This window comes from Mercenaria mercenaria, unplaced genomic scaffold (assembly GCF_021730395.1).
Source record: "Mercenaria mercenaria strain notata unplaced genomic scaffold, MADL_Memer_1 contig_4939, whole genome shotgun sequence".
Lineage (NCBI taxonomy): Eukaryota > Metazoa > Mollusca > Bivalvia > Venerida > Veneridae > Mercenaria > Mercenaria mercenaria.
Window position 1 is genome coordinate 305 of NW_026463209.1, and position 27,778 is coordinate 28,082.

At 35.3% G+C, this 27,778-nt stretch overlaps 2 protein-coding genes across 6 annotated transcripts in view; one reads left to right on the top strand and one right to left on the bottom strand.

The window, feature by feature from the left end:
* Nucleotides 1-344: 344 nt before the first annotated feature.
* Nucleotides 345-2,609, bottom strand: LOC123557307 (uncharacterized). Its single transcript, XM_045348721.2, has 2 exons — nucleotides 2,453-2,609; nucleotides 345-1,518 (listed from the first exon to the last, which is right to left on the bottom strand). The coding sequence occupies exons 1-2, from the start codon at nucleotides 2,498-2,500 to the stop codon at nucleotides 628-630; spliced, it is 939 nt and encodes a 312-aa protein (XP_045204656.1). The 5' UTR covers nucleotides 2,501-2,609; the 3' UTR covers nucleotides 345-627.
* Nucleotides 2,610-5,117: 2,508 nt separating this feature from the next.
* LOC123557308 (uncharacterized) overlaps nucleotides 5,118-27,778 on the top strand; it is a 29,725-nt gene continuing 7,064 nt past the window's right edge. Inside the window, exons 1-4 of one of the 5 annotated variants that reach the window (XR_008369573.1) lie at nucleotides 6,352-6,432; nucleotides 7,505-7,587; nucleotides 12,108-12,257; nucleotides 14,739-14,962. Coding sequence is in view for 3 of the 5 variants with exons in the window: in XM_053535591.1 (XP_053391566.1) it covers nucleotides 12,237-12,257 (21 nt within the window). In the remaining 2 variants the exon portion in view is untranslated. Of the gene's footprint in view, nucleotides 5,870-6,347; nucleotides 6,433-6,519; nucleotides 7,215-7,504; nucleotides 7,588-12,107; nucleotides 12,258-14,738; nucleotides 14,963-27,778 lie in introns of those variants that run through there. The other 4 variants (XM_053535591.1, XM_053535590.1, XR_008369574.1 and 1 more) reach the window with 4 other exon arrangements.

The window sequence follows — 27,778 nt, forward strand, 5'->3', positions numbered from 1 at the left end:
AAAAACGTTCAGAGGGGCAGCTGTCTTTTTCTCCAATAAATTTGAAGATTCGGCATATGACCAAACCACAATGACAAACGAAAAGCTTTCGACTCATGCGATTTACATTCAGTTATATTAACTTAGGACAAACAGCGAAAATCCAATGAAAGTCATTTTCAACACTACGGCATGGTAAATAATTCAACGGAGTATTAGGGAACCGGATTTGATGTTGCGTATTTACTTTATTATAATGTTTTGTCACCATGTTTGCGCATCAACTACCTTTATGGTCAAATATATCGCCGCCACAGATAGGGCGATAGATGATTTTACTGTCTTCGAAACGTTTTGACTACTAGTAAGTATATTATTTTATTGAAAATAAAAACATGATACGACATATATAGACAAAACTTTAGTATTACGATACATAGATATCCAGGCATTGGCTTTAGTTTAGAACATCAGCTAGTACACAAACTCAAATCATTCTGATGAAACAAGAGAGGGTTATCATTGTAGGATTATGTTGAAAGGTTCACTGATCAATATAATAAGTAACAAACATATCAATAAATTGATTGTCAGCGGATAAGTGAGTCTTTACACTGCACAGGAACTGGTAGTTGTCGGGCAAGTGCTTTAGTTGCTTGATTTGCAAGTACTTAAACAGTTATTTACACATTTACTGAAACAGTTATTGACACATTTACATGTGCAATCATGGAACGGTTCGTTATAAAATCTCTCCCAGCTCTTCAGTGTAAGTTGACTCGCTTCATGTAACTTCGAGCCAACGGTCTGGTCAGTACTTGTGTCGTCATGCTGTAATAATCTTCGAAGAATCCTTCCCATATCAAATTTGTACGCCAGTGGGTTGCTTTGGTGGGTGTGCCACAGCAGATCTATTCCAATACTTGGAGTCAGCGAGAGGGATGGTAGAAGTTTGCACAGATAAATGTATTTCTTGTATCTTTCGTTGACATTTTCATGGTTTTCTTCATTCTTGTATTCCGTTGATGCTATCTTATCATAGAATGTTGATTGTCTCACTGCGGCTGCTACAAGATCGTAAGACAGAGCCGATGTGAAATTCTCAACAGCGTCTTTATCAAGTATGCTGTATTCCATTGCAAATGGTTCATCTTTATCCCCGTACTTCTGTAACCAGTGGTTCTTTGCAGCTTGCAAACACAGATCTCTCTCTTGCGTATTGTAAAATGTATGGTTGACGACTGTTCCGACAAGAGCAATGCAATCGCTTTCATAGTTCTTCGGGGACAGCATATGACAATGCCATATCCACTCAATATCAAGTGGGGCAGTTAGACATTCGTCCCTGTGTTCAGCGGCAAGCGGCAGCCAGTACTTTTCATATCTGTATGCAGCACGTCTCAGCACATGTTCGTCTTTAAGGTCTGGAATTTCGGCAACCTTTTCCAGAAAATCGATGTGCCTTGAAACTTGTGGTAGCAAATCTATGCTGAACATCAGTTTAGAAGCCGCTTCTTTGTGATCCATTTTTGTCAAGCACTACAACAAAAAAAAGTTTTATATCAGCTACTTTTCAGACATAACAGATTGGTATATACTAGAACATACATAGTGTAAATCAAATGCAAATCAGGGATGAGGTGTCTAACAGTTATGGGTCAGGCTTTATTATTTATTTATTTAGAAACTAAGGTTTAATATTCATGAATCATGAAACAATGTTGATCTTATTTTCCAATCTTAACTTGTGTTATACCTAAAAGGAATTCATATAAAAATATATATCTAAGCATGTGTGCACAACGCCTATCCGAACATGTTAAAATTTTCAGAACTAAGTATGACAGATTTGTTTTTTGTTTTTGAAAAAAATACTGAGTGTTCGGAAATAAATTTCGTGTACTCGTGTTAATATGTCGAGCATTCGATAAAATATAATCGTAATTCAAAAAGTAATAACCGCGTGTCCTTGATGTAAACCGCATAATTCCAAATTCAACGTTATTTCTTTACAAAATTGGATGATCCCTTTGTCATTTAAAATGTCTAAATGAAAACTTCTTAGATCTTTATGTTTATGTCAAGTACTTCTTTACTGTACTGACGTTGCCTAAAAATGGTCATGTCAGCTCCCTTTGCCATTGAAAATCATAATTGAATAATTGAATTTTCTGCAAAATCTGTCCGTTAAACTGATTTCTCTCTCATTCAAATAATGAATTTCATGGTTTTTAAATTGCGTGAATATGTCACTACAAATTTTACATCATATTTAAAATCTATAAATAAGCGGAAACAAATATCTAATTAGGTTTATCATTTTCTTCGTAAGACATTAAGTATTGTTAACTACAGAAAATATAAAAGGAAAGACCTGATGTCATTGCCCTTGGAACTAATCTTGTGCCGAGAAAAATATTCAATCGCAAAGTATAAGACTAATAAGGTGAAATTGTAAGGAAATATTTCTTACCTTGAAATTTCCACCAACTCTGTTCCGTACAAATGAAAAGTGAATCATTTGCTCGTGCGGCCCTTTTATATATATTCATTGAGATCAATGATAACATTATTATTTCCGTTCAATATTTATTAACAGTATTCTTAGAATTAAGTTTTAAAACAAGTAAACAGAGCATGAGCGTAGTCAGTGGGTGCGATATGTTCGATCGCTGTTTAAGTTCCCTTTTGGACGGAATTTGCAATATTGATTTTTTACTGTTTCATTATCACGTTCATGTGTATGTTGCTACAAAATGACACGTTTTGTAGTCGTTGGTGTACTTTTCGGAACATACAATGCGATTCATTTACCATAAACATCTAAAAACGCAGATAACTTTTTAAGTTGTATTGCAGTGTATATAATATGTTCAGAGATGGAGGTTAATAATGCTCCTTACCAAAATTTTATATCTAAATATTTGGTTCACCGTCAGTGTACCATTTAACCATATTGCTTTCATTGATAAATATTTATTTATGAAATGATTTATAGCGAAACAGTGTTTTAACACTATTTATACACGATGGGTGGTTATACGTAGGGCGTAATAATTTTACGAGAAAATGATGGCGAATTATTCAGCAAAGCGAATAACCGACTCAGTATGTGTGTAAATTAATCAAGACATTTATGCAATGTGACGTTTAGTGTAAAACGTGTTATTGTGTAAAATATTTGATGAAAATCTGAAAGCGCAGAACCATAACTTGTCTTGCAGTAAGCTGTCACACACGTGTGATATATTCAATCGAAATTAGCCTGCGCATGAAATGTATATGATACATTTTATGTGTTGTAAATGTTGGCCTTAGGTTTTCATAGGCACACCAAAACGAATATCTTACATTCAGAAATTGGCAAAGAAAAACGAAATTTTCAATGAATATTTCACAGTTTCATCAGTTTGGAAAAAAGTTTTTCTTTAAAACAATCAAATCTCAGTTATGCCACATAGACCAAATCGAACCGATCGTCCACAAACCATTGTTCGGGAACTGGACTATGCCGCGGGATGATCAGTCTCGTGTCTTTAATTTGTATAAATGTTTGATCAATTACCGATCGAGGGTTTTGAAAAGTTATCGACTGCGTTCGTGCGGTCGACGGGTGGCGGTCAAGTTAACATTGACAAGAAACTGGGAAGTGGTCGGTAACTGATTAAGCTCGATCGGCAAGAGGTCGGGATGATCGTTATAGGTCTACTTGATTGGCAATGCATAGACTTTTTACCCGATATTTTTGATACGTAAAATAAATCGAGTAGCGGTCGGTTGGCAAGGGTTCGTGAAGAAATCGTGAACAAATCATGTAGCAATCAACTCTTGATTGTTTAGAAATTGCCTTGATCGGAAAAGGATCGAAAAACGATACTCAATTGCTGTACGAAATCGCCACCTGATCGATGCGATCTGCTGTCCAGTTTTCCGATTGCACTCGATTACTTCCCGATCCAACCCACCGGAAAATGACCATTTATTAGAAAAGCTGTTCGGACAGGGATCGTGTAACGATTCAGATGATCGTCGTGTAGAAGACGTGAATGCTCGTATAAGAGTCATGTAGGAGTCGATTAGAATCGACAACATTCGTATTGAACAAGTTTGGTCGGCAAACTTATGCACATTAAGCAATCGGGGCTCATGACGCACCAAATTTTTAAATGACCCTCGTAGTTGAATGTAGTAAACTTTAAAATATGGTTCATTTATCATTTCCGTATTATTAAACCATAAAGTTTTCCATAGATATCTCGTCTTGTTCAAATGAATGTCCCACAGATTAACTTATAAGTATAGGTAAAAAGTTGAATACATCAGTTTTAAGATATTAATTTCGATCGAGCGTTGGACTCAGTAGTAAACAACAGAGCAAAACAACTGAGGACTATTTGTATCCGCCATTTTTTTTCGCGCCATTTTTCTTTTTAGTGTCTGTATGCCTATAAGAAAAACTTTTTTCTGTGACACTGTGCCAGTTTCATTTGAAATGTACAAGAAACCTAAATGCATGAAAAAATACAAGGTTTTAGCCCGATATCAACAGTTTCCAAGTTTTCGGTACCATAAGACAAAGCATCAGATTTTGTCAAAAATAGCTGTCGCGACATAATTTTGAAGCTGTTACCCTAAATGCAGCCTTGTTTTGCCCTGTTTTGACATTTTCTGCTCTGATCTGCATGCAAATTACACATTTAAACTGTTAAATATGTTCATTTATACCTCTGATGGTCAGAAAATAGCAATCAGTAGGCTATGAATATGCAGTTTTTGAGAGAAAAAAATACACTCAAAACAGTGAAAATGTGATATTTTTGGGTTTTATCCTCATTTTCAACGAAATTGCAATAAATTTGTCATTTTCTATCAAATTCTAATCAAAGTAGCCCATTTCCACCATCATCTGGCCACATTTCAATTTTTACCAATGTCATCTTATACACAGAGTAAACTTGATATTATTTGCATGGCCGAATCCTGCGGGGGATCCGGGGTGGAAGGGTTCCGACCCCTTCCTGGAATGAGTTTAACAAAAGTATATTTTGCAATTTCACGCACTTTTATATCACAACTTATGTGATATATACGTTTCGGTGTAAACTGTCAAAAAAGACCAGACGAATATGTCACATTAGACAAATGTCAATTTTACGGCCTAGTATATCACACACGTGTCATATAGATGTATTTGACCTGTGACATATATGGCTCAACACACCGTCACCGTGCAGGATGTTATGATATTTTACATAAAATTTAACAATAAGTTTTCCGATAATTTAGGCAATCATATATATATAAATGCAAAAGTCAATAAAAATGTTATTATCAGTGGACGTATAAATTTTAACAGACGACAAAAATTTAAACGGCGCATAAAATTAAACATTCTTAGACAAAATTGAAAGTGCGCTAGCTGAATCTAGCACAGATAAACGCAAAGAGGAATATTCGTTCTATGTAAATTTTCGAAAATGACGTATATGTAAATCAAAATAATTTTCAGATGATGAAATGAAAAAGCTAAATAGATTTACCGCGCCCTTTGTTTTACAAGTATAAACTGGTAACGTCACATAACAAAGGATAATTGGGTTAATATTCCAAATTATAAATAAGATCTTCATGTTTAAGAAAATATATAGCTTCTGCAGTCATATTTTCTATCGTACTTCAAACAGCATCTGTTAGTTCATGCAATGGCATTCCTTTACTGTGTCTCGTTTTTATATCCAAACGACTTTGGGGGAAAAGGGGTATTCAACTGGAGCCGGATTACCGAGTAAATACAGATTTGCGGTTTAAAGATATAGTGACATATACACAGCAAAATAACTTATACATGCTGCATATGAAACTGCCACTTTGGAGGAATTAATTCCTGCAGGTATGCGGAACTGTGATAAGACAACTTTTTTGTTCAACGCTTGAGATTCGTTAACTAGATCACAATTATTTCAATAATTTCTGTTCGATGCATTTTGTGTTAACGCCACATAATCCCTGTCTTACTTATTAAAGGCGTACAAGCTTCTTCTTTTCTTTCACACGTGTGTAAGAGAACATGTAACAAAAGAAAGAATGACATTGCCGTTTTAAATGAACTTAGCAAAAAGAAGATATGTTTCATTTTTACAGTTCATCTCTTGCATCTACTTGTAATCTATTAGCTCAGCAGGAAAAAACAGAATACTTAAAATCAGGAAGTTGCAGTTTGACATCCTGGTCTCGGGGTGAAGAAAGATCAGATCAAAGGAAAATATGTTTCCTTATGACAATACATCTACTTAGCTTAACAGGAAAAAACAAAATATTTAAAATCGGGAAGCTGTAGGTTGACATCGTCAGCCCCGTAATATCTGTCAGTGCACATGCGCACAATATTGTTTACTTCCGGTGTGAAAAGTGTAAGACAGGGCAATGAAATTTGGGGTGTTTTCAGCGAATTAGGTAACATGGAAGTGTGTTTTAAAGAGATAGCATTAGCAATTCAGAGGCGAATCGATTACTGACCGATTACTGTTTGTTTTCACTGCTGACATGAAAAAAACAATAGTACATTCTTCTTTAAAAGAGCACTTCAGTAACGCGCTGTTATGTTTGTATATGAAATGACAAGTAGATTCTAACTACAGGCCCATATTTATCCATTTGATAAACTTTTAAAATGTAAAAAATGACAACATTTTTGCCAAACTTTCACTTTTTTCCAAGTCGAAAACTCAAAAGATTTTTGATGTTCTGAAGGTAGAAATAAGCATGTAGGAAAGATAACTCCTGCAAACACTTGATTCATCATTCATGTGTCCACAAAAAAACTGGAATGCTCGTTTCACTTTTAAATCAGCTTTATTGTGCTGCATTTAGGGTGTCTTAAATACTGTATGATTATTAAGACAGGAAATTTTGCAGATTGGAAAATATACACTTTATTCAAAGTGAAAGTATTTCCTGTATTTGACTAAAATTTCCTTTTTCTTTTTTTATCGAATGACTGTGTAATTTCTATAATTAAGAAACTAGGAAAAATCTTCCTTTAAATCGACAAATACATGTAGCCGAAAAATTGCAAGAAGCTACAAAACCTGAAGAATGTGTGCATGTCAAAAATGGTGGTTATTACCAATAGTCTAATTATTAAGTTATTCCCCTTTGTTACAAATACGCCACTTGTGTTACAGTTTTGTTGTTTGGTTACCAGAGTACTATAATGTGATTTAGTTTACCAAAAGGTTCTTTCTAGCGCATATTAAATATTCTTTTTAAGGGATCTGTTTCAGCATGTCAGATGTTTGATAAAACAATTATTATGAAAATTGTGTTTTGTTTACATGCATTCTTGTCTTTAGTTTAAAAAATATTTGAAGTTATTTCACTCAAACATTTATTTCACTTATAATCAAAATCAAAGACCTTTAGATAAACAATTCTACCTAATTACTGCAAATGTTATATTCAGTGGACTGTATTGATAACAAATGTAATTGAATGAACTCTGTTTAATTTATTCATATCTCAACAGGAGTAACCAGGATTTTCTGGAAGGTTGTGTGAATACAAGCTGGGAATAGGTGCAGAAGGATGTCCCCCACAGCTGCAGTGTAGGTGAGGTATTGGGACCTCCCCGTGATTTTTTTCTTGAATCTGGAATGCATTTTCTGTACTTTGAGGTGTACCTGAACACTATGCCAGTGAAAGTGGCATAATCAATAGTCAGTAGCTTTAAAAGCAATAGTCTAAGAGATATTGGACACTATATAAAACTTTATAATAACCAAAAATTCTAAGTCAAAAAGGGGCATAACTCTATCAGACTTCAGATCAGGGTTATGGGAATTGTTTCTTCTGGTGTACTTTGATATGAATTTATTTGATATAAATTCAAGTCAATAGCTTTAATAGTAACAAGTGATATTTGATTTTATTAAAAACTTAGAACAGTCCGCTAAAAATGCAACAAGTTCATAGCAGTAAATATTCAAATCGCATACCTATGTCATGATTATGGTTTAAGATAATGCATTGTTGTATAGTACATATTTTCTAACAGCATTTTCAAATGCATGCACTTCTTGACAGATATAAATTAGCAGGGACCTAGAAGCCCATGGTCCCTAGATTTTAGAATGGGCTCCTAAATTGTTGGAGAAAATGCACATACCTAATGGTAACCATTTGTTTTTGACAGTCTGGGCCCTTGAATAGAAATAGCTAGTTTATATCCCTGTATGATTATAGTGGACGCAACTTGACCCCGATGTTTGACCTTTGCATTATAATACATAATGAGGCACAACCTATTATTGAAAAGGAGTGTATGTAAAACACGAGCTGCACGAGAAAAGGGAAATATAAATTTGTGTAAATATAAATTAGTGTATTGGAAGGTTTTAACTGACTAAATGTAAGTATATATACTTTGATACTGCACTGTATACAAATTAATTCCGTATCAATATTCACGGCTGCCCTAAGCACCCTTGATTTCTATAATGAAATAATCGATATGAATAATCAGCCTAAGGTCAACCATCGCGGTCAAGTTGCGACTACTATACACTGTACTGTATGCCAATGTTATTACCTTTTTTATCAGTTTGCTCTGTTGCGGGCCAGCAGGTCAAAACTTACTCGAACCAAAATGAGAAACTTTAAATTATTATTTTTTCCATATGCTCATAAAATATAGGTGGTTGGCTATTTTTCTATTCCAACCTGTTCAACAAAAACTTATTCACAAAAATTTCATAAAATTATACTTGGCGTCACTGAAAAGTTACTACCCAATATATACCTCTTTACTATTTTATACAATATATGGCGTTGATCGTGCCTTAAACGTGGCATTCTTAGCAAGGATATTCTGGGTTTTTTAACGTATTCCTTTTAGTCTGTCGACTAACTTTCAAGTGCGATGAATGATTTGCAATAGAAAATTCGTACATGTTGACATTGCTTGAAAAAGTCATTTTCCACGTGCAGCCCATGCCTCAAATGGAGTTAATCGAATTTGACAAGTCTTTACACCAGTGACATCTCAGCTGCGTCAAAAATGTAGTCCTGTTATGCTTTTAACACAGTTTTTTAAATATTAGGGCCATTAGGGTGGTAACTTTTCAGTGACGCTGAAAATATTAAGTGTATAAAGACAAATGTTTGTTGTAGTAACAGTGCCCAGTCTCTTCCCCCATTCCCCTTTTTTTCATTTTTAGTTCCGCTGTTCGTAAGATTAGGGGGGCTATTCTACTCGCCTGGCGTCAGCGTGACCTTTCTTGGTTAAAGTTTTTCGGCAACCTTTTTGTTTTTCTGTCATATCTTTGTTACTATTGCTTATATCTTACTGTAACTTTACATAAACATTGTCCAGCATACAAACAAAATATGCGCAGGGGCTGGGCTCATTATTCCTAAGGTCAAGGTCACCAAGGTGTTATACTTATGTTATTTTTAAGGTAAAAGTTTTTCTGCAACTCCGTTTTTCTGTCATGTCTTTGTTACTATTGCTTATATCGTACTGTAAGTTCACATAAACATTGTCTAGCATATAAACAAAATATGAGCAGGGGCTAGGCCCATTATACCCAAGGTCAAGGCCACCGTGGTGTTATACTTGGAATTATTTTCATGTTAATTTTTTTTGAAAGCTTTGTTTATAGACATAATAATTATCTTTGGTACTTTTAAAAGATAATGACTTGAAACTTAAAAGCTATTTCTTTATAATCATCATCTGCATGATTGTGTGGTTACAATCCCCTTAACTCTTACTGTATTTTTGACAGAATTATGCCCCTTTCATACTTGAAGTGTTTTGGCAATCTTAGCTTTTAACGATATAACTTTAGTACAATATAAGATAAAGACTTGAAACTTAAAAATGTATCTTTATCATCATCATCATCTGTATGTATGGTAACAATCCCACTAACTTTGATATGTATTTTTGACCAAATTATGCCCCTCGGTATATCTTCCTTTTAAAGTAGAGGTCTCTTATTGAGACTTAGTAAATGATCCCTGTTGTAGCCAACCACCAGGTGTCTCTTTGACTTTTGCTCTTGCCTCCTATTGACTTCTTGCCTATACATTTATGTACTGGTGGAGACATGCACTTTTCTACAAAAGCATTTACTAGTTTGGAAAGGTTTTAAAGCGGTTTTATAACATAAGATATACTTTAGATATTTCCTTTATTTCACAATTTTAGCTCTTATTCTGTAAAAGATGGCAGGATGTCTGTTTAAGGATTCATCTAACAGATAAGAAAGCAATTAAACAATTTGGTGGACAGTAGGCCATGAATAAAAGACACAAAAGAAATCCAATAAACTATATGATTTTATGATATGACATAAATATTGTAGTTTAACACATTTTAATGAAGTTATTGCCTGTAACAACAGAAAGTTAAGAAAGTGATCAGTCTGTTCAGATTGCCTTCTCTCTTCATATTTGATGAAGAATTATAAGCTTTATTTAATTGTAAGCATAACTTCCTTGTAATGGGCGATATCGGTCAGTTAATTTCCCTGATTAAACAGGTGTGCGTATAGGTGGCACTACATGCGAATAGGTCTTAGAAAAGTTTGTTTACATTAATTACATCATTATTCAGCCGCTGTCACTTCAATCTAAATTAGTAGATTTGGATAATATACGATAATGTAATCAAAATTCAGCTGTTTATCCCTTGAGCAATTGTGGAAAGAGCTTTATTTAGATTTATTGATATTCTATGCCTTGAAAAATATGAGACTGTCACTAGCTGTAAGGACTGTTTTAAAGTGAATTTTCTGTGTGTCAGTTTATTTATGGACTGTATGATTGTTATGTTTGTTAATTGTGACAATAAATGCTTTTATTTAGTTTTTTTTTATTATTAAAGTACTTTATTTCAATACTGAAATGCCCTCCAGAGAAAATCCTTTTATCATTGTGCAAGTATTCAGACTATATTCTTAGAATAAGGATCAATATAGACAGTATATATTCCTAAAGTTACATCTTAATCGGAAAGATCTGCATACACAGCTTAATGCAATGAGATATTGAATAATATAGAAATTACAATAATAATTACTGTAAAATGTTAGAATATAATTATGACCTTGTGATAAGATGTCCCTTCAATTTTCCATCATCCCAAATAATTTATTATAGCTGTTTTCTCATATATTTTATGAAAATATCATCTTTGAGGCATAAATGATCTCTATTGACAAGTTGACATACCACTTGTTAATTTAATTTTATGGTGCTGCCTCTTTAATTTTCAGTCAGTTCAATTTCACAGTAACTTGCCCACATACAGTGCAATGTCCGCCCGGTTAGCTCAGAAGGTAGAGCGTTGGTCTACAGATTTCAGGGTCGTGAGTTCGATCCTCGGGCGGGGCGTATGTTCTTTGTGACTATTTGATGAATGACATTGTGTCTGAAATCATTAGTCCTCCACCTCTGATTCATGTGGGGAAGTTGGCAGTTACTTGCAGAGAACAGGTTTGTACTGGTACAGAATCCAAGAACACTGGTTAGGTTAACTGCCCGCTGTTACATGACTGAAATACTGTTGAAAAACGGCGTTAAACCCAAAACAAACAAACAAACATACATACAGTGCAAATATAAATTTTTACATTTAATAAAAACACACAGGATTTTTAATACACATACCACAAAGTGGGAGCAGGAAGTGTTAAGTCTGCTTCAAGGACATATTCTTGAACCCCTAGAGTTAACAGGATGCATGGCATGCACATTTTTAAGATAACAATCAGTATGCAGCCAGTGGATTGGAAATTTTATGCAGACTTAATGTATCCAGAGTAACCACTGTCTCTTTGAAACAAAGCTTCCATTCAGGGGTAAGAGTTTGCAATATTTTCAATTAGCTACAGTAGCTAACCCCACTTTGCTTATGAATTATATGGAAATGTGACTCGCTTAAATTAATGCTACAACAATAATTTAAATTATATATTGGTGGCCAGCATTTTGAAAAGATGAAAATTTTACAAGGCTTTACATTTTATGTTAAAAACAGAAGCAACCGCTATCCAAATAGATGATATTGATAAATTACATGATTAGAATTTTTTGTCAAATACTTTAATTACTTTTTTATTCAGGTGTCAACACAAGAAAGGTTAAGAAAAGAGTTTAACACTACGATAAAAGCCGAGAATATACCGCATGATAGGACCTATTCACCGTAGGTGGCAACACCTGTCAAATCATTTGGGAAGATAACTCTGCGAATGCTGCTGATATTGTACTGGGTAATTAATCTTTCTGGCGTCAGTTTCTCTGTCAAGAAAATTGAAGTTTTGCATGTAAGGAAATTTCTTATGTACTATTAGGCTAAAATGTAATATTTTCAAATTTTACACATGTGTCTTGCAGCATAAGATAATCTCTGTTGCCAAGTTACATAAATCTAGCTTTAATAAGTTCCTCAAAACTGTGCACCTTCATTTAAATTGAACTCCTATTTAAATTTTGTAACAGTTTTGTATGTAAGCATGCTTCTATATGAATCTTTGGCATCATGGGATGTCCTTAGTATGTAAATTTTATAACTCTGACTTATATTTTAGCAAAATTATGCCCCTTTGTTGTTGTTGTATAAAATCTTGCCAATTTAAACAGTTTCAAAAAGTCAGATGTTTTTTTTTTTTTGTAATCAGACAGCTATTGTTTATTTCTATCTAATTAGATGATGATGTGAGATCTGTTAGATAATGATGAATTTTGCTGAAGGTTGTGCACACTTAACATGATAGTACAATACTAAATGATAAAAATGAAATTATATCTGCGAAATAATACTAAATATATAATTTCATCATATTTGAATTTTGTCAATTTCATTCAGCAGTTTAGTATAAAAAAGAGGTCTGACAAATCTCATGGCAGCTTGATTTATCTGACATAGCTCATGGCATCTAGGTTTGTCTGACATTCTAGATTTGGGATTGTCACTATGATCTCACAGTATCTTTTGATATGATAAGTATTACTTCTACATATATATGCAAGTCTTTAACTTGATTTATTTGAACTATACAGTGTTCTGGATGACACACTTGAAATTATAAATTTTAAATTATACTTAACTTCTATAATGCCTGACATATCTTATGGCACATAAAATGATACTGTCAGTGTGGACTCCCTGGCATCAGCCCCTAAGTTGAAATGGCAGATAGGACATTTACACAATCAAGGCCAATACCACCAGGCCACCCAATGCCTATTTCTGAAACAGGAATGTAGAAAAAATTCCCTGCAGACAAAGCCCCCTTTGATAATTTCTACATTGGCGGACAAAATCCCTTTTGCTGAATTTCACATTGAATACAAAACCCTCCTCAATAAAATGTCTGCGCAAAGTTGTAAGGCAGGTATACTGGTTTCTGGTTGTCTGCCCTGTGCAGCATCCCTTGACACAATTTAATGAAGCTTTACACAAATGATCAGTTGTAATGGTAGTTGTGCATTGTGCCTGTTAGATTCATTTTAGAAAAAAAAATGCAGAGTTACGGGACATTGTTTTGTTGTGTTTTTTTTTGTTACTAGAGCAACTTGCCCTATTAACCACAGGTTTTAATGTAAGGTAAATTTTATTTACCGTCACTTTGTGAAACAATTTGCATAAGCTCTGTAGAGCTTTTGAGCAACCTTATTTTAGGAACAGTTAAAACCATTTATACCTTACCCCCAGCAATTTGCTGGCACCCATTTACAGCTGGTTCGACTGAGGCAATCATGATTAAGTGCCTTGCCCAAGGACACACCACAATGGGAGTAGCCAGGATTCGAACCTGGGGTCTTCACCTGCACAGAAAGTGTCTCAGTCCTCTCGACCAATGCATCCACATAAAGCATGAATGAATATATTTGATGACAGAGCGATCCATTTTTCAGTTGAAATTTATCTGTTTCCAAATCCGGATTTGGTTGAAATATTGATGTGCAACTTCATTATCTTTGCACATTGATCAGTGAGAATTATTTTAACAAATGTAGGAAAGTTCTTATAAATTTTCAGTTTGGCTAATATTGACACCCCCTCTCCTATTAACGGCTCCTTTAAGATAATGTTAATTAAGTTTTTACTAGAAAGTTATTGATAATATGCATAAGTTTTTTTAATATAATTTTAAATGACTGTCTTCCAACTTTTACTATAATATATCATTCTGTTCTGGTTGTCGACAGCAAAGTAATATATATAAACCAGCAGTTCTTTCTACATGTCCTTTAATAAAGCAAATACAGGAAGTCTTGTATTTCTGTTTCTGGATACATAAATTAACACAATTTGCATATTACATTGTTTTCGCTAAATTAAAACACCCATTGAAAGCACTATAAACCCAGCTGCATTTGTAACCACAGCAATATATTTCATTACCACTATAAGGCATAAAAAAAAATGTTTGTTTCCGATATCCCGACCTACAGCTCGTTTAGATAGGTTAGCCTTGTTGATGTACTTATCAGATAGACTTTCCCGGTTTATAGGTTTGTCAGGGCTATGGATATGTATTGTATTTTGCCATCAGAATATTTCCATAAAATGCTTCTTCCCCTTCTGTTTGGATCTGTCCATGTTTACAAACACGTTTGTTTATTTTATTGATTGTGCCCTAAATTTTTTGCCCGACCCTAAATGTTTTTCAAAAATGAAGATTGCCAAATTTACTACATATTTATGTCATAGTTACATCATATTGATTTTCTTTTTTTATTTGTAGAACCGTTGTGCAACCGTTTCAAAGTCAATAATGCTGAAGAGATTTTGTTTCAGAAAGAAGTCTGATTCATCTTAGTTATTCAGGGACAACCTGCAATAATTTGTATTTAGTAGAATAAGTGGATCAGTTATCCATATTTATACTGATTTTCTCCAAGAAACTTCTTTCTATTCACAGACAGTGAATGTACATAATAACTGGTACACATAAACAATTTATTGAACGTAAGTGTCACACTTAGATTTCTTTTGCTGTGTTTGTCTTTGTTGTCATTAGATGTAATTGAATTGATAAAATAATAAAAGTGTATTATTTGCCCTTTGATACTTGGATGAAGGGGTTTGGTCTGCTTGATTTTGTTCTTCTTGTATTAGCAGAGGGGGCTTGTCCTCTTGAGGATTTTGTCACCTGAAATGGACGTTAAATGCCCCAAAATATATTTCTGTCACCAAATAATGGTTATGGGGTATTTAGGGAAAATAGGATATGATGTGCCTCTGACTGAGTCACTTATAATATTTTTGTCCATTTTTATGTTGATAATATATAATGTATATCAATTATTAAGAAATGTCAAACGACAAACACATTAAATTTGAAAGATTTTTAAAAAAAATATTCTTATATATAATGGCATTTCATGAACAATTATGGTGTGGAAATTTGTTGAAATGGATGATATTATATAGTATATACAGTATTGTATAATATTTTAAAAATATCTAATAATTGCAGTTAACTGCATTATAGAATAGGGAAGTGTGCATTTACATTATCAAAGTATATAAATAAAATTATGTTGGTTTGGCAAAAATGATGACATCTCCCCTTTCTATAAATAACAGCAATTCAAATAATGATGTTGTTTTAATAAGTATTTATGGGTCATGTCAGGTCTATAAACTCAAACAGGTTTATGACAGGTTGTTTTTACAAGAAAGCTTTTGCGTGTGTGTGTTGAGTTTGTTTACCCTCGCCACCGGTTAAGACCATATGGGCGAGCATAGCTTCAATTATATAACAACACTTTATAGGCTACGTGTAGAGTGTGTACCATAATTCACAGTCCAAAGTAGGTCCAAGTGACCTCCAGTGGACTGTGAATAGGATGGGAACTTAATCCCATACATTTATCATAAAAACTACAGTTAGAAGAAAAGACTAACTTATTTCACCTCTTCATTTTTAGCTCATCTGATTTTTTGAAAAAAAATGATGAGTTATTGTCATCACTTGAGCGGTTGTCGGCGTCGGCGTCGGCGTCTGCGTCGGCGTTGCCTGGTTAAGTTTTATGTTTAGGTCAGCTTTTCTCCTAAACTATCAAAGCTATTGCTTTGAAACTTGTAATACTTGTTCACCATCATAAGCTGACCCTGTATAGCAAGAAACATAACTCCATCTTGCTTTTTGCAAGATTTATGGCCCCTTTTGTACTTAGAAAATATCAGATTTCTTGGTTAAGTTTTATGTTTAGGTCAACTTTTCTCCCAAACTGTCAAAGCTATTGCTTTGAAACTTGGAATACTTGTTCACCATCATAAGCTGACCCTGTACAGCAAGAAACATAACTCCATCTTGCTTTTTGCAAGATTTATTGCCCCTTTTGGACTTAGAAAATCAGTTTTCTTGGTTAAGTTTTATGTTTAGGTCAGCTTTTATCCTAAACTATCAAAGCTATTGCTTTAAAACTTGCAACACTTGTTCACCATCATAAGTTGACCCTGTACAGCAAGAAACATAACTCCATCCTGCTTTTTGCAAGATTTATGGCCCTTTTGGACTTAGAAAATATCAGATTTCTTGGTTAAGTTTTATGTTTAGGTCAACTTTTTCTCTTAAACTATCAAAGCTATTGCTTTGAAACTTGCAACACTTGTTCACCATCATAAGCTGACCCTGTACAGCAAGCAGCGTAACTCCATCCTGATTTTTGCAATAATTATTGCCCCTTTTGGACTTAGAAAATCATTTTCTTGGTTGAGTATTATGTTTAAGTCAACTTTTCTCATAAACTATCAAAGCTATTGCTTTAAAACTTGCAACAGTTTTTCACCATCATAAGTGGACACTGTACATCAAGAAACATAACTCTATCCTGCTTTTTGCAAGAATGATGGCCCTTTTTAGACTTAGAAAATCATGGGTAGGACAATATTTCTATTACACAAAAAAAATCAGATGAGCGTCAGCACCCGCAAGGCGGTGCTCTTGTTATATGTGTGTCTTCTTTCATGTACCTCATACAGTGTGTCAAGGCATTCTGTTTTCCCCAAATTATTAAAACATATTTTATATTTAAAACTATATTTATACCGTAAGTCTGACAGAGACAGCAAAGTCCTAAATTTATTGAAAAACTTCTGTTTGTTTACATTTTTCAGCCGAACCACGGTTTTGGCAGGCCAACGCTGATTGGTTAAAACCGCGTTGTCTGCTTTGTCATGATTGGCTGTCCTAAAGTTGTTTACAAATCAAGTAGGTCAATCCGATTTTTCTGAAAAACCAGAAAAAACGAATTTAACCACCTGATTGTTACTGTAAATAGAAAATAAACCATTTTTGATGTTAAATAATATGTTTTTACATAAACCATAATCATTTTTATATACTGCCTCTGTCATTTTGCCTAAATTTTATTTTGGCATACTTAACTATTATCTGGACCTTATTATTACTGAATATTGATGATGACCATATAAGAATAACAATGTTGCCAGATGTCACATTGAGATTCTAACAACTCTGAAAAATCTGAGTTGTAGACTAAAGCCCCATTTAGCTATCAGTAATGTCTGTATTGCCTGGTATGTGGTGAAACTATCTTGTTGAACATAATTATATAAGATAGTTTCACTCTTGAATGGGCTCATGATGACTTTTGCTCCATATTATTTACATTGAGCCCATTTCTGCAGTAAACTGCTAAAATTACTTATACTATAAAAGAAAAATAGTATATATTTATGTACAATATGGAGACTCTTTTAACATATCAGGCAACATGTAGCTCCCTTCCTCCCATATGAATAATAATGGTCATCAATCAAACAATATTTAAGACAATGCCTTTCATGTGACCCTGTTTAAGATATAAATAATAAAAACAATCCAATATATAGAAAGCACCGTTTCATGGCTTGCTTTTTAGGGCCACTGTTAAAAAATATCAATTTATATAAAATAATTACATTTGGCATATATACAGATAAAACATAAGGGTCACATGATATGGCAACAATTAAAACCTACACAGTTATAGTATATGTATTCGTGTACACCATGACGTCTGTACTGTATTATTGGGTGGATAGGACAAGAAGCAACAGACATAGTTTTTTATTGTTATTATTCTTTCTTTAAGCTTATTGCTGTCTTTATCTCCTTTGCTGAATCAGCCATAACCATTATAGCTGATTGGTAATTACTAGAGTTTCCTGGGGTGACCGGTTATATATAAGTATAATGTTGCTCAACTATTCTAGCTAATAACTCACTCGGCTAACATATATTTTTCAGCAATCAGTATATGACCAAAAATGTTGACAGTATAACCTAAACGTCTGACTATTTTTGTTTTCTATTTATTTATAATATAATTTCGGGTTGATATCCAGCTATGCAGAGGGATGTAAGACAGTTCACACGATCCTTACATTTACCAGCTATCAACCTTACTTTTTTAATAGTACCCTTTAATAAAAATCGTAAAAATAATTAAAATCACTACCCATAATTTGTCTACTGATGCCAATACAATATATGTAATTACCTAAAATTTTTACTTTGTCAAAGAAAAAGGCTTGCCGTCTTTGGCCTTTTCTCATAATTGCTCAAGTGCCAATTAACTGTTATAGAGTTTTTATTTGAAGAATATATGTAAAATGTTGATAATCCAATGGATATCTATTATAAATTGAATAGAATAGAATAGAATATACTAGCACCCCTATATCTGTTCAGTTATTGTTATTATTCTGTGTTTACTGCTTACCCAACTTTGTGTTCTATATTATCAAAGTAAAATAATGAATATCTAACACAATCTTATTAATATGTATTATACTATTTAATTTTCATTTTTACTTATACCATTATATTAAATACAATGGGGATGTACGGCAAGTCCGCACTCCCTCAAAAAAAAACCTATTTGGGATTATATAGAAATATTAGGTATTTCTTACAAAACTGACAAATTTTGTTTATACTCTGATGTTGTCAAGTATAAACCTCATTATTATTTAAATTTCTTATACATGTACTATTAATATTATTTTACACTATAAAGTTATTATAGAATTATGCAATGCTTTATATAACCAGATCTTTTGGTTATATTGTGTATTATACATTTCTTTCTTTTGTCAAGTATGAAAATCCAGTATAAACCTTACACTATTTTGTATTTGATATTTAGGTTATGAAAAGAAACACATGTGGGAAGCAGAAAACCTTAATAATGTTTATTTTAGATTTTATCAGTTAATCTACAGTCTAGAATAAATTTTTCTAATGCTTTAAAGACAGCTACTCTATTAATTTTTGGTGGATCTAATATGTTTTTTAGCTCACCTGAGCACAAAGTACTCAGGGTGAGGTATTGTGATCTCTCACCGTCCGGCGTCCGTCCGTCCGTTGTACGTCGGTCCGTCGTCCGTCCACACTTTCCTTTAAACAACATCTCCTCCTAAACCAACAGGCCAGTTTTGATGAAACTTCACAGAGATGTTCCTTGGATGGTCTTCTTTAAAAATTGTTCAAAGAATTGAATTTCATGCAGAACTCTGGTTGCCATGGCAACCGAAAGGAAAAACTTTAAAAATCTTCTTCTCAAAAACCAGAAGCCCTAGAGCTTAGATATTTGGTGTGAAGCATTGCCTAGTGGACCTCTACCAAGTTTGTTCAAATCATGACCCCGGGGTCAAAATTGACCCCGCCCCAGGGGTCACTTGATTTTACATAGGAAAATCTTAAAAAATCTTCTTCTCAGAAACCAGAAGCCCTAGAGCTTAGTTATTTGACATGTAGCATTGCCTAGTGGACCTCTACTAAAGTTGTTCAAATCATGACCCCAGGATAAAAATTGACCCCGCCCCAGGGGTCACTTGATTTTACATAGATTTCTATAGGAAAATCTTCAAAAAAAATTAAAAAATAAACCAGAAGGCCTAGAGCTTAGATATTTGACATGTAGCATTGCCTAGTGGACCTCTACAACATTTGTTCAAATCATGACCCCCCGGGGTCAAAATTGACCCAGCCCCAGGGGTCACTTGATTTTATACAGGAAAATCTTCAAAAATTTTCTAAATATAAACCAATAGGCCTAGATCTTAGATATTTGACATGTAGCATTGCCTAATAGACTTCTACAAAAAAAATTCAAATCATGACCCCCGGGGTCAAACTGACCCCGTCCCATGGGGTTACTTGATTGTACATAGAAAAATCTTCAAAATTTTCTAAAAATAAACCAGAATGCCTAGAGCTTAGATATTTGACATGTAGCATTGCCTAGTGGACCTCTACAAAATTTGTTCAAATCATGACCCCTGGGGTCAAATTGACCCCGTCCCATGGGGTTACTTGATTGTACATAGAAAAATCTTCAAAATTTTCTAAAAATAAACCAGAAGGCCTAGAGCTTAAATATTTGACATGTAGCATTGCCTAGTGGACCTCTACAAAATTTGTTCAAATCATGACCCCCGGGGTCAAAATTGACCCACGCCCCAGGGGTCACTTGATTTTATATAGGAAAATCTTAGATATTTGATATGTAGCATTGCCTATTAGACTTCTACATAATTTGTTCAAATCATGACCCCCGGGATCAGACTGACCCCGTCCCATGGGGTTAGTTGATTGTACATAGAAAAATCTTCAAAATTTTCTAAAAATAAACCAGAAGGCCTAGAGCTTAGATATTTGACATGTAGCATTGCCTAGTGGACCTCTACAAAATTTGTTCAAATCTTGACCCCCAGGGTCAAATTGACCCAGCCCCAGGGGTTACTTGATTGTACATAGGGAAATCTTCATAAATTTGCTAAAAATAAACCAGAAGGCCTAGATCTTAAAGATTTAGCTAAGAAATTTGTTCAAGCAAGCAACTCTACTCAGGTGAGCGATATAGGGCCATCATGGCCCTCTTGTTATTGTATAATTGAGACCACAGAATGATAGTGATTGTTTTAAAGCTTCTCTATTGGTGCCAAATTCACCACAGTCCAGTAACAGATGTTTAGTATCATATTTCACTCTACACTGGGCACAAACTGGTTCAATCTTTCTGATATATTGCCCGATACTACCGGGCAACAGGTTTGTGCCCAGTCTCAGCCGTGTTATGGTCTTGTCCACCTTCTTAACTTGTGAATAGATCATTGGACGGCTGAGCCCCACTGAAGTCTTAATGTGTTTATTTTTCGGTTCACCTATAGAAACAGTTGCTTGCCATTTGGCCAGAATATAGGTTCAAATCCTGGAGTATACTTCAGTGGGTGAGAGGTCAATATGTTTAGTTACGCTGTCAAACACCAGTCCCGCCTTGGCCGCCAAGTCAGCTCTCTCATTGCCAGATATACCTATGTGTGCTGGACACCATACTATGGTGACCTCTAGGCCTGCGTTCAGGCCCTCATTATATAAATTAATTATTTCTGACAACAGTTCTGGCCTCGACTGACTATTATTTGATTTCAGTGAGGTCAGTGATGATAGTGAATCCGAAAAAATGGCCACTTTGCTTGGTTTATTGGCCAAAATCCAGCACATAGCATTTTTAATGGCAAGGAGTTCTGCTGTATAGATGGATGTATTATTAGTTAATCTGTCGATTTGTTCGAAATTCATTGATGGTACTACAACAGCAGAAGCTACCTTGCCTGAATTCGGACATTTGGATCCATCTGTATATATAGGTACATGACCTGAATATTTTTCGAAATAGATTTTTGTTTCTGTATTTGCGAATTGCGGCAAATCAGATTTGTTCACTTTTTCTGTTAATGAAATATCAACATCTGGCAATTTGAGAGTCCATGGCGGAACCACAGAGGGTCTGTGTTCAGCAACCTTTACATCTCTTAGGCCACAATTCTCAGCCAATTCCTGGGAATGAGCCCCAAATGGAAGACTGTAATTTTTGTACTTTGATTTAACAAAGTAACCTGTACCTAATAAAGTGTGTACAGGGTTATTAGTTTTAGAGGCCTTGATTCTGGTCCAATATTTTAATGTTTGTTCCATTCTTCTTAGTTTCAGGGGAGGTATTCCTGCCTCTACCTCAAGATCCTGTGCAGGGGTGGAGCTGAGGGCACCCAGGGCCAACCTCAGGGCATTGTTTTGGACTCTATCAAGCTTTTTGAGTAGAGTATTGCTAGCACCAGAATAGATTTGAGCACCATAATCTATTTTTGAACGTATAAGGGACTTATATAGTAGTAAAAGGCTATTTTTATCTGTTCCGAAATCTGTGCCTTTTAACATTCGCATAACATTTAAGTCCTTCTGGCACCGTTTAACCAAATCTAATATATGTTGCTCGAATGTGAGTTTTTTATCCAGTAGTACTCCTAAAAATCGAGCAACTTTAACAAATTTTATTGGTGTGCCGCCTAAATTAACGTTAAAAGTGTGCTGTATTTTATTTCCAAAAAGAATAGCTACTGTTTTAGTTTCTGAAATTTTAAATCCCCAGTTTTTAGCCCATCCCCATAGTGAGTCCAAACCTGCCTGTGCATCCTGGGCTAGTTTGACCAAATTGGACCCTGATTTCCACGTTCCAGAATCATCTGCGAACTGGCTGATGACCATCCCAGAGTTTAGAGTATCTGGGAGACCGTTGATTATAATAGAAAAGAGCAACGGTGAGAGGATCGAACCTTGAGGAGTTCCACGTTCAAGAGGTTCTTGATCCGAAAGTACCCCATCTACTCTAACAGAAATTTTTCTGCCTTCAAGGAAGGACCTTAAGTACTGGAAGCAGGCGCCTGTGATACCATATTCTTTAAGTTTATATAGTACTCCAAAATGCCACGTTAAATCAAAAGCTGCAGTTAAGTCCAAAAATATTGCAAGCACTGAACGTGATCTGTTTTTGGCTTGGATCACATTGTGCTGCAAACGCGCAAGCTGATCCAAAGTGCTTCTTCCCTTTCTAAAGCCAGATTGAAAGGGGTTTATGATATTTTTTGATTCCAGAAAGTGATCTAAACGAGCCTTTACCATCCCCTCCAGTAATTTCCCTGAGTGGGAGGTAAGGCTAATTGGTCTATATGACTTAGGGTCGTTTTTATCTTTTCCATTTTTATGTAGTGGTATCACACACGCCTCCCTCCACACCGCTGGGTACACACCCCCCTGCCACACCCTGTTGTATAATAACAACCATAACTCCAATATAGTATCGGTCAGGTGCTTAAACATTTGATAGGACAGGATATCCAGCCCCGCCGCAGAATCACGCCTTTTATTAATACTATCTTTTAATTCCTGAAGAGTAAAAGGTAGATTTAAAGGAGTATCATTTTCCCCCGGCTCATATACTGTATTTCTGTGACGTGACTCAAAATCTGCCTGATATTGAAGGGTTTCCGGTAACATATTTGAGTCACTTGAGACCTGTTTGTAGTGCGTCACCAGAAACTGAGCCTTTTCAAGGGGAGTTTTTGCAATGTTGTTGTTTAGTTTTAGTAGTGGTACAGGGTTGGAAGCTATACCTTTAATTCTTTTAATTTTTTGCCAAAATATTTTTGCACTACATTTACTAGTTGATACATTTTCACAGAATTCCTTCCAGTTCTGTTTTTTAGCTTCCAAGATGACCTGTTTTGTTTTATTTTCTGCTTGAGTCAAATTGTCCAGATTATCAGGACTAGGGTTTCTTTTAAATTGATTTATTGCCTGTTTTCTTTCCTGTACCACATTTTTACAGGCATCATTCCACCACGGGACTGACCTGCCCTTTCCTGGGCCAGAGGTAGTGACAGGAATAGATTTCTCAGCCATGTCCAGTATCTTTTCAGTTAAATTTGTGGTAAAGGTGTCAATATTATCACTGTAGACATCCTCAGGTTCAATACCTAAACACAGCTGATGAAAAGTAGACCAATCTGCCTTTTCATAATTATATTTAGTCCCATATTTCTGTTCTATATTTTCTTGTATTTTTGTATTTAATGACATATATAAGGGGAAGTGGTCTGATCCCATGTTATCATTAACTACTCCCCATGCCAATTGTGCCGAAATCTTGGGACTGGCCAAAGTGAGGTCTATACAGGAGAATATACCTCTACTTTTATCTAACCTTGTGGGAGTACCATCATTCATAATAACCAAACTATGTTTTTCTGCCCAGTTCCAAATATCCCTACCCCTCTTATCTGTATAATTTGACCCCCAGTTTTCATGATAAGCATTAAAGTCACCTGTTATCACACAGTCTTGTAGATTGTTATCTTGAACAAGATGTTCTGTTATCTTGTTCAGTGATTCCAGGTTACCTCCCCTTGCATATAAATTGACCAGGAATAGAGGAGATCCTAATGTATATATTTTTATCAATTGAATTTCATAGACCACCTCCCCATCTTTGTCCCTGGGGCTGTCTACAGTGACCACCTCATAGTTAATTCCGTGCTTAATATATATTGCTAGTCCCCCAGCAATAACCCCTTTTCCTGTTTTTGGATTGGAATAATGCTTAAATTCTGAGTAGTATCCAGGAATAGTCCTAATACAATTACTAGTAAATTTTGTTTCCTGGACACATATTATATCAATATGATGGTTATTTTCTAGAAAAAGTTTTAATTCTGTATGTTTGACACTAGTCAAACCTTGTATATTAAAACTAATAAGTTCTAAAGACTTAGACATGGTTGATATTACCTCCCCCTACTTTATTACTTAATATTGTTTTAATGAATGGAGACTTGATCAGTTTAGTAATTTGCTGTCTGCCACATTTTAGTTTTCTAGGGGTGCTAGGAATATTACATCCCCCACCGATCATGGCCGTGCCCCGGGTAGATGTTGCTCTAAATATGTTTTTTTTGGTGATTTTTCTGTCTAGCACCTCTTCCTTATTTGATTCTAAATCCAAACCACTGATTAATTTATTTTGAATAAAAAAATGTAACTTATTTTTTGCCGGTCTAGCTTTGCTTGCTATGATGTTTTTGATGATTTTAGTCAAATCGTCAATGGTAGTATGTTTTACTTCTTTAGCTCACCTGTCACAAAGTGAGCTTTTGTGATCGCGCAGCGTCCGTCGTCCGTCGTCCGTCCGTGCGTCCGTCCGTGCGTCCGTTAGTGCGTAAACTTTTGCTTGTGACCACTCTAGAGGTCACATTTTTCATGGGATCTTTATGAAAGTTGGTCAGAATGTTCACCTTGATGATATCTAGGACAAGTTCGAAACTGGGTCACGTGCGGTCAAAAACTAGGTCAGTAGGTCTAAAAATAGAAAAACCTTGTGACCTCTCTAGAGGCCATATTTTTCATAAGATCTTCATGAAAATTGGTCAGAATGTTCACCTTGATGATATCTAGGTCAAGTTTGAAACTGGGTCACGTGCGGTCAAAAACTAGGTCAGTAGATCTAAAAATAGAAAAACCTTGTGACCTCTCTAGAGGTCATATATTTCACAAGATCTTCATGAAAATTGGTCAGAATGTTCACCTTGATGATATCTAGGTCAAGTTCGAAACTGGGTCATGTGCCGTCAAAAACTAGGTCAGGAGGTCTAAAAATAGAAAAACCTTGTGACCTCTCTAGAGGCCATATTTTTCAATGGATCTTCATGAAAATTAGTTAGAACGTTCACCTTGATGATATCTAGGTCAAGTTCGAAACTGGGTCACGTGCCGTCAAAAACTAGGTCAGTAGGTCTAAAAATAGAAAAACCTTGTGACCTCTCTATAGGCCATATTTTTCATAAGATCTTCATGAAAATTGGTTAGAATGTTCACCTTGATGGTATCAAGGTCAAGCTAGAAACTGGGTCACGTGCGGTCAAAAACTAGGTCAGTAGGTCTAAAAATAGAAAAACCTTGTGACCTCTCTAGAGGCCAAATATTTCACATGATCTTCATGAAAATTGGTCAGAATGTTCACCTTGATGATATCTAGGTCAGCTTCGAAACTGGGTCATGTGCCATCAAAAACTAGGTCAGGAGGTCAAATAATAGAAAAACCTTGTGACCTCTCTAAAGGCCATATTTTTCATGGGATCTGTATGAAAGTTGGTCTGAATGTTCATATTGATGATATCTAGGTCTAGTTCGAAACTGGGTCATGTGTGATCAAAAACTAGGCCAGAAGGTCTAAAAATAGAAAAACCTTGTGACCTCTCTAGAGGCCACAATTGTGAATGGATCTTCATAAAAATTTGTTAGAATGTTCATTTTGATGATATCTAGGTCAGATTAGAAAGTGGGTCACGTGCTTTCAAAAAGTAGGTCAGTAGGTCAAATAATGAAAAAACCTTGTAACCTCTCTAGAGGCCATATGGTTCATGGGATCTGTATGAAAGTTGGTCTGAATGTTTATCTTGATGATATATAGGTCAAGTTTGAAACTGGGTCAACTGCAATCAAAAACTAGGTCAGTAGGTCTTAAAATAGAAAACCCTTGTGACCTCTCTAGAGGCCATACCTTTGAATGGATCTTCATGAAAATTGGTCAGAATGTTCACCTTGATGATATCTAGGTTAGTCTTGAAACTGGGCCACGTGCCATCAAAAACTAGGTCAGTAGGTCAAATAATAAAAAACCTTTTGACCTCTATAGAGGCCATAGTTTTCATGGGATCTGTATGAAAGTTGTTCTGAATGTTCATCTTGATGATATCTAGGTCAAATTTGAAATTGGGTCAACTGCGGTCAAAAACTAGGTCAGTAGGTCTAAAATTAGAAAAATCTTTTGACCTCTCTAGAGGCCATATTTTTCAATGGATCTTCATGAAAATTGGTCTGAATGTTCACCTTGATGATATCTAGGTCAGTTTCTAAACTGGGTCATGTCACTTGTGCGGTCAAGAACTACGCCAGTAGGTATAAAAATAGAAAAACCTTGTGTCATCTCTAGTCTTGATGTTGAATTTGGAAATGGACAGATTTTTTTTGACCAGATAGGGGTGAAGTTTGTGCAGATCTGTCAACTACTATAGACTCCATCTTTGTTGGAGTTTCTTCAATAGCCACCAAACCAGAAATTGATAAATTACTATAATTTTCTGTTTTAGCTTTACTCTTTTTTTTTGAGGAGAGGTGCTAGAGTTAAAAAGTGAGGAGTGTAAGGAAACTATTGAGTCCTCATCTGTGATGTCGAACCCTCCGTCGTCACTGACGGTGGTATCCTTAGATCCCATAGAGACTGACGGAGAGTCCGGTACCTCAAATGGGACTTCACTATTTATCTCTATATTCTTATTTGTTGTTATTGTTTTTGGAATTGAGATTTCTAATATATTTTGAACCTGGTTTTCATTTGTACATTTAGGTCCCATTGGGGTAGATGCTTTTTGTGCGGTATCATGTATATTACCATGAGAATTATTTTGTAAAACTTCGGACTGGTTCGAATCCCTGGCTTCCGGGGACCCAGCTCTCCCCCGCACACTGCTGCTATACAGGTCATTTACTGTTTGACTGCTCTGTAACCGGTGTGCCATTTGCTCCCCCTGTTTCCTAATTGGTGAACAGGTGGGGGAGGGGTCAGCCCCCGGACCCCGGGCTAAATTTACTTGTTCAATAATTGCAAGTTCTTCCGCTAAAATGACTTCTGCTCTACCCCAAGAAACTTTCCTATTTTTTGATATGGCTGTAATAGCCGTAGCTTTTGTGTATTGAACACAACCCCTGTAGGCCGCCGCATGATCATCTCCGCAGTTTATGCATTTGATATACGGTGAACTACAGGAGTCGGTTCTATGTTGCCCGGAGCATCGGCAACAACGGGGGTGTCTTTTACAGCCGCTGGCCGTATGGCCATAGTCCTGGCAGTTAAAACAGCGAGTTGGGGGCTGTAT